This window comes from Cydia amplana, chromosome 9 (assembly GCF_948474715.1).
Source record: "Cydia amplana chromosome 9, ilCydAmpl1.1, whole genome shotgun sequence".
In the NCBI taxonomy this organism is placed as follows: domain Eukaryota; kingdom Metazoa; phylum Arthropoda; class Insecta; order Lepidoptera; family Tortricidae; genus Cydia; species Cydia amplana.
Window position 1 is genome coordinate 4,753,539 of NC_086077.1, and position 8,513 is coordinate 4,762,051.

At 38.2% G+C, this 8,513-nt stretch overlaps 1 protein-coding gene across 1 annotated transcript; it reads right to left on the reverse strand.

Moving 5' to 3' along the window:
* Positions 1–1,694: 1,694 nt before the first annotated feature.
* On the reverse strand, positions 1,695–5,873 carry LOC134650949 (uncharacterized). Its single transcript, XM_063505905.1, has 2 exons — positions 4,864–5,873; positions 1,695–1,769 (listed from the first exon to the last, which is right to left on the reverse strand). Exons 1-2 carry the CDS (start codon positions 5,830–5,832, stop codon positions 1,752–1,754), a joined length of 987 nt encoding a protein of 328 aa, XP_063361975.1. The 5' UTR covers positions 5,833–5,873; the 3' UTR covers positions 1,695–1,751.
* Positions 5,874–8,513: the final 2,640 nt, after the last annotated feature.

The following is an 8,513-nucleotide window of genomic DNA, read 5'->3' on the forward strand; positions in this document are numbered from 1 at the left end:
TGATATCTACATATTTGGCATGATAACATTTGATATCTTACCTTTAAATTTAACCGTATAATACAGATTTCTGCGGGTTATTAAAGTAGCTGCCATACACGTGTCACGTCCCGGACAAAGTAGACCTTTTTGTGGAGTGGCCCAAAACTGCCCTCCTAAGCTAAATAGCGGTATTTTCATATAGTTTTCTTTGAAAATACGGCCTTTTACCTTAGGAGGGCAGAAAAGGTCCCGTGTTTTACGTCATCCACATAATGCATGGCGCCTCAATTTGTCGGGGAGCAAATTTTCCAAGAATGAGTGCGTGGAACCATCCGTCAATTTGATCATAATATGAAACAAGTACTATTGACAGGTTGCTGGGAGGGAAAAATTATCCGAAAAGGTGTTGTATTATTAAGACATTGATTATTGAATACGAGTAAGTGGTGAAGGAATAAATACATTGACGTCATCGCGTCGTAGTGAAATGTGAGCCCTAATTTTCGAATTGTTTGACATCGGCAACTGTTAAGTAACTATAGGGACTGAGGCAAGAATTTATTTTAATGGTCAGACTGTTTGAAGACTTGGCTAAATATAAATATACAAACTAGTTTTACTGAAAAACGGCTACTTTCTAACAAAATATCACTGTGCACCTTTCTTACCAACATGCTGAGGTATTTGTTACTTCAATCGCCACATTTACGCATTTTTTTATATTCCTTCCAATAAATTTTGTGTAGAGCAGATTCGCCTGGTAACAGAATTAAATTTGAGCAGCAGTAGAAATCGAATGAGTGTAAAAAGGCGTAAACGTTCGCGTTACAGTCAGCGTCAACTTACAAGGATCATTACCTCCTACAGAATTTTAACGTACCATAAAAAGTAACGGCTGAATACGAGTACGTCAGCGTTTCTTTCATAGGCCTCGCTATTATTCCTCCTTAACCAGTGTAAAATGATCTTCGATTACTCGTCGTTGTTATGGGTCTCGAGGTCACGTGTATATTGGTTGTGTAAGCGATGGGGTATTTAACAGCTCTGCGTTAATCGTGTGTGAAGCCTCTTTATGATAACATTTTCTTTAGCAAACGCCAGGTTTTCGAGGTTGCTATATTATCTGTGTTTAGTATGTAAGGGCACAGGGAACGTGAGTCAAAGACGAGCACTGCTTTAAGACTGGTTTATTATTTTCTTCAACAACCCTCCGCATGCTAATATATGACAATTCCCTTTTTTCATTTTGAAAAAAAAAAGAAAACGGGTAATAAAAACGAAAATATAAATTATGATTGAGTGTACATCTTTCACATAAAATTAGATATAATTTGACATAGCTACATTATTTTCTTATTGACTTATAATACATTCCTTTCTGAACATGCAATAAGTTTTGTCTATTATCTCTTCACTTCATTAAAAAAAAATCATAAGTGTAAAATAACAAACATACTAACATTATAATTAATCGGCATAACATTCATAACATTGGAAAACATAGATACCTAATTATTACAATAAAAATATTATTTCAATTCATTTGTAGGTAAAATTTGTAAAAATAAATAGTACAAGTTAAAATTTAGGCATAAAAAAAACTTTAAGGTAAGTTTTAACATTACAAAGACATGCAATTGATTTCCTATAAGTACCTAACAGTAAAGTTATCTACATAATCTGAACTTTAATTCATTGTTCATTAACAAATATTACCGGGATTAGATTCACTGGATGTATTTCATGATGTGGCTGGGAATCCCCACCGATCAGGAGGTCGTACTTCCCTGCCGGAACGAGTAGTTCGGTTAGTATTGTCATTGTTTATGGGAACGTTCGAGTTAGAACCGGTGCTGGGCGAGTGCGGAGGGGGCTGCGCGGGGGCGCGGGAACACGTGGGCGCACTGATCAGCTGTGCGTTATCTTCACCTACGATTATGTCATCATAATTTGCACGCGGCAATTCATTATCAACCCTAAACTGTGAGTCGACAATTATGTGTTTTCTGTTCCGTCTTAACTCTGTCCCTGACTGTAATTTTACAATGTAAGACCTAAAACTCAGCTTTTTGAGTATCGTACCAGCTATCCAAGAATCATTATGTCTAACCTTTACTTTTTGACCAGTGTATAACTCCGGTAATTGTCGAGCTCCTCTATCATAATAAAGTTTCTGTTTGTACTGGCGGGCCTTCAGGTTTTTGACAACATCTTTCTGTATTCTTGGCATCAATAAATTAGGTGAACATGGAACTATACTTCTCAATTTCCTGTTGTAAAATAATTCCGCCGGGGATGGAAGACTAGAGGATATGGGAGTGTTTGCATATTCCAGTAAGGCTAGGTTTAAATCTGTGTTATCAAATGTAGTTTTACGCATCATGTTTTTAATCACCTGTACGAATCGCTCGACTTGACCGTTTGACTGAGAAAACCCAGGGGATGACGTCACATGCATGAACGACCACTCTTTGGAAAACTGTTTGAAACTATTTGAGCTAAACTCGGGGCCATTGTCGCTCATCAGTATTTCAGGAATACCGTGCCTTTTAAAAATAGTTTTTATTTTTGTGATAACATAATCGGTTCTTAAGCATTTTAATTTTACTACCTCTGCGAACTTGCTGTAATAATCTATTAGTAATAGAAACGATTTCCCGCCGTAGTGAAATACATCTACACCTACTTTACTCCACGCTCGCTCGGGCACTTCATGTGGTAAGAGGGGCTCCTTACTATTTTTCTTTCTATAAGTGAGGCATGCCTGGCAACGCGACAAATAATCTAATAATTGGGAATTTAAATTCGGCCAGTACATGGTCTCACGAGCTCTTAATCGACATTTTTCTATACCTAAATGCCCTATATGGACTTTTTTTTTAGCATCTCTGTACGCATACATTTAGGAATTACAACGCGGTTTCCTTTCCAAACTATTCCAAAAGCAAGCGTGAGTTCATCCCTCACATCCCAATAGGGATTTAACAATGTATTTATTTTATTTTTATGTGTCGGCCACCCGGACTTAATTACTTTAATTAGCTGCTGTAATTCTTCATCCTGCTTAGTACACTTTTGTATTTCTAAAAAATGTGAATCTGTTAGTGGATTTGACGTAGTAACCGCACACACCTGCGCCTGTGCCTCGAGATAGTCGCGTGGGACGGAGCTCTCGCTCGCGCCCGGTGCAACTGCACGGGATAGTGCGTCAGCTATGTACAAGTACTTGCCCGGCTTGTAAACCAGTTTAAAGGTATATGGTTGAAGTCTCAATAACATTCGTTGTAATCGCGCGGGTGCATTAGCCAACGGTTTATTTACTATGCTAATTAGCGGTTTGTGATCCGTTTCTATAGTTACGTCACTTCGCCCGTATATATAGCTATAAAATCTTTCACACGCATAAACACAAGCATATAGCTCCTTCTCGATCTGAGCATACGATTGTTCAGCCTTTGACAGGGACTTTGAAGCATACGAGACCGGTAGATCATTCTGAAGTAAACAACAACCTAACCCGTGTTTACTCGCGTCTACCGAGATAACTACTGGATTATTAAGACTGTAATATTGTAAGACCGGTGGATTAGTCAAACACTCCTTTATTTTATCAAAACATTCTTGGTGTTGATGATCCCAGTGCCATTCTACAGTTTTCTTTAACAAATCCCGCAAAAGGAATGTTTTCTCTGATAAGTTTGGGACAAATCTACCTACATATGTAACTAACCCTAAAAACCGTTCGACGTCTTTTGTGTTTTGTGGCCTCGGGAGATTTTTTATCGCTAATATATGACTATCATCTGGCTTTATCCCGGCGTGAGTGATTTTATGCCCTAAATATTTTAATTCTTTTAACCCAATTTTACACTTCTCACGATTTAATTTAATATTAATTTCCCTGCATCTCTCGAGTACTGCCCTGAGTCTCTGATCATGAACTTCTTTTGAGTCTGCGTATACTAATAAATCGTCAACAAAAAGAATCACCCCCTCGATGTCCTCAAAATGCTCATATAGTTTCCTATGAAATACCTCTGATGCAGACGAGATGCCATACGGCATTCTAAGAAACTTGAACCTACCGAAAGCCGTATTGAATGTACATAAATCCGTACTTGACTCATGTAGTGCCACTTGCCAGAACCCATGTTTTGCGTCTAAGGTACTAAAGTACTTAGCTCCCGATAAACTAGAAGTTATTTCTTCCAAAGTTGGCAACTTAAAGTGCTCACGCCGAATAGCCTTGTTAAGGTCTTGGGGATCCAAACATATCCGCAGGTCGCCATTAGGCTTTTTTACCACCGTCATGCTGTTCACCCAATCCGTGGGTCGCTCAACCTTCGCAATAATGCCCTGTTCCTGCATTTCTTGTAACTTATTTTTAATTCTATCTTTTAATGCTACCGGTAATTTCCTAGGGGAATGAACTACCGGTCTGACGTCATCTTTTAGCCTTATTTTGTAATTTCCTGGCAAACAACCTACACCAACAAAAACGTCTGGATATTCATCTAAAATGTTACATTTCTTTTCTAACGTGTGTACTCTGTTCACTAATTCAAGCTCCTGACACGAGTACTTACCTATTATCGGCATCGAATCTGTATCGACGACAACAAATCGTAAAACATAAACATTCGTTCTATGTGCGACTTTTAAATAACATTTGCCTATCACTTTTAGCTCAGCCCTTGAATAAGCTTCCAACTTAAGGGACGTTTTTGTTAAATCTGACTCACGAATATTTAATTCTTTTAACCTACCTAAAGGAAGGACATTCACGTCAGCACCGGTATCTAACTTGAAAGTTATGTTTGTACCACATATTTGTAAACTCTCTAGAAAATCATCTTTTTTTATATTTATGTGTTTGCTCACCTGATCGGAAGAGTCCTCGCGCACCTCAAAGATTCCACACATTCTCGAGTAGTGGTTAAATTTCTTACAAGTTAAACATTGTTGTCCATATGCAGGGCACTTAAACTTTGCATGAACTCCACCACATTGTAGACAGCCGCGATACATCGGTGTTTTGTGCCACTTTCTCTCATCACGGTAGCGTGAAGAAGGTAGACCTCTAGCACCCCGTGACTCCTGATGCTGCTCTTGCTGCCGCGACGGACCTGGACGCGACCATTGTCCGCCCGATCGCGCGCGCGATGACCTTGACCGCTGCGCTCGAGAAAACCGACGGTCCTTTTGTATGGCATCAATCTCTTTCACCTGTGAGTTAGTACCTTGATTTTCATTTGAAATTTCATGAACGTGGTGATGCTCAGTACTCTCCGATTTCAAGGTCACTGCTTGTGCGCGGGATAATTCTGCCAAATTACCAATCTCCACAGCCTTCGTTAAAGTCAAATCGGGTTCCCTCAACAAGCGTTCTCGTAAGGATCCATCTCTTATTCCACATATCAATCTATCTCGCACTAAGTCTTGGCACAAGTCTTTAAATTCACATTTCACCGCCATTTTGTTTAATTCGAACACGTACTGTTCAACGGACTCGAATTCACTCTGATCACGTGTAAAAAATCTGTGACGTTCAATCGTTAAGTTCTTCTTAGGATAAAAAAAACTATCAAATTTCTCCAACACTTTGTCAACCGTAGTACATTTTGTTTTATCCGTAAATTGATCGTACACGTCTCTGCACCGATCACCGATGACGTGAAGCAAAATGTTTATCTGCACTGTGACGTCTTTATTTCCGATTTCACACGCTGCATAGTAAATTTTGAAACTCTTTTTCCATTTGTCCCACTCTTTACTTAAATTGCCAGATGTCACATTTACAAGATTATTTTCAAACACAAACGGCGGCGGTGGTTGCAAAATGGTTTCCATTGTATTTGGTAATTAAATTAGTTTCGCTTTTATATTTCACAACACCTTCAGTTTTACGTTTTTATTACATTTATCTTATCACTCCTACTTCGAGTAACACACTATTTACTGTAAATTAATCCATTTTAAAAGCCGGCTGCGCCATGTTTAGTATGTAAGGGCACAGGGAACGTGAGTCAAAGACGAGCACTGCTTTAAGACTGGTTTATTATTTTCTTCAACAACCCTCCGCATGCTAATATATGACAATCTGTGAAGTACTATTATACTCTGGCAAGCCAACTTTGTCAGTAGAAAGCGAAATAGGGATGATGACACCTGTTGAATTTTATAACAAAATCTAGTAAAATAGATAGCAAACAAGCAATTTATCACAATAATGTGGATATTAAAATAAAATATTGAAAAATTACAAAAATACAGGACCTGAAAGTTTCAAAATTTAAGTTTTTTTTAACTTCCAAAAACGATAAAAGTAAGGGTACCATTCGATTCCTTACATTTCATCCAAAAAAATATTGTATAGCAACTATATACATACGCAATATGTCCCCGATAAAAACGCAATTTTCTTGTTTTGTCCATACTACAAGATGGGCTCCCAGAGACCTGGACGTCACGTTCCCTTGTCGTTTTGTATAGGGCGTTTCGCGAGTGAAGTGCGACTGTCGGCCTTTGACTACAATTTCTGACTTTTGTGTTACTTTAATGCAATGGGTCCCATATAGACATTTGATCCTAAAAACAAACCCGATCGATTGATACCATAAATGAAAATTAGTCATGTAGCCTATTCCCGATTTGTAGAGGACATTCATACTTCGTTTCTACATTTTTCTAATTTGCCGCCTTTTTCTGGTGACAAAGGTGGCTGGTCAAACGATATTATATATTAGGTATTAGGTACTGATATTTAACGCTGTCACGGGGGTATGTTTTGAAACAGTAAATAAATATTGAATAAATGTCATATACTAAGAAAAAGTGACCAAGGCCTCCAGGTGCCCCAGGCTGGAATCGAACCAGCGTCCTCTGCTATCGCGGCAGGTGCCTGCCGCGATAGCTTTTACTTTTTCTTAGTATATGACATTTATTCTTAGTATATGACATTTATTCAAAGTTTATAATTTATAGTAGTGTGTCTACTTGAAATAAAAACAAATTAAAATATTTTCTGAAAATAATTTAATTTGTTCTAATACAATAAATAGATATGATAAGTACCTACTAAGTAATGTGTGCAAAGATTACCAGTATAATGTCCCTATACTCCCTATCTATACGGCGTCCCTTATCCCGGAAAGACCTATTTGGGAAGCGTAATTCATTTACAGTGCGCGGGTGTATAATTTCCAATACAAAAAAACTTTTTTTTTTCAATACAAGTGATACTCACGACGCATAATAAAACATTTTTAATATCAATCACAATGAACCACACGGGGGTGTAAACCCTGGTATCATAATGACACGTTATAGCACCGCTAACTCGTGATTAAATCCACCAGGCTACAATAACGGCCTCCTGCGGCCTGAGGATTTATTGCGTGTGCTCCTTCCTTGTTCTTGCGTTCGAGTCTCGATATACATATTGAACTTTTGTTTACAGGGTTAATTAGTTTACAAGACATAATGTAGCATTATGTATCTACATATATTTTCTCTCAACATCATCATTGTTAACCAACAGTTGCATCAATACCACTAACGAATCGTTACTGGTATTGATGCGTTACGTCGTCGTTACTATCGATAACTTCCTTTTTAACCTTTCATGGTGGTCAAAAATCATGGGTTCAAAACGTTCTAAAAAATTGAAAATAAATGACTAAAAATTCACATTTCATAACGCAGACCTCTTTAGTCGGTTAATAAATATGAACCACACGACACCCCTGTATCATAATGACACGTTATAGCACCGCTAACTCGTGATAAAATCCCCCAGGCTACAATATCTGGCTCCTGTGGCCTGAGGATTTATTGCGTGTGCTCCGTCCACATTATTACGTTCGAGTCGACTCGATATAAGTATTATAATTAAACCTTTGTTTATTGTTATAATTCATAGATAGGTCAAGATAATTATACTTGGTCAACCGGATCTTGACAGTAGACAAAGGCAGCTGAAAAATGTAGGCGAGAAGGGATATCGTCCCATAGAAAATTTGAATTTCGCGTCTTTTTTTACTGACAAGATTTGGTTTACCAGCTATATTTAACAAAAAATAACAAAGTAGATACTGGCAAACAAAACTTAATGGCAAGTAATTCAGGTTTCCAAATTGTGGTGTAATTTTTTGTGGAAATAAATCAGAATTTTATTTATAATCTGAAATATAGATGGTCAAGCAAATCTTGTCGGTAGAAAAAGGCGCGAAATGCAAATTTTATATGGGACGATATCCCTTCGCGCCTACATTTTTCAAATTTGCCGCCTTTTTCTACTGACAAGATCTGCTTGACCAGCTTTGGTATCATATACTAAAGAAAAGTTACCAACCTCTCCGGTAGCCGAAGCCGGAATCGTAGTCTTCAGCTCAAGTACCTACTTACTTACGCCTGGTCGGGATGCCTAGTGGTCAGGTCGTATACTGCGTAAGCTGAAGGAGCCGGTTCGATTCCGGCCTCGTCTACCGGAGGGGATGGTGACTTTTCTCTAGTTCCTAACCGAGAGCCAA

Coding starts and splice junctions, on each gene's coding strand:
- LOC134650949 (XM_063505905.1), bottom strand. CDS start 5,832: ATGGAAACCATTTTGCAACCACCGCCGCCGTTTGTGTTTGAAAATAAT.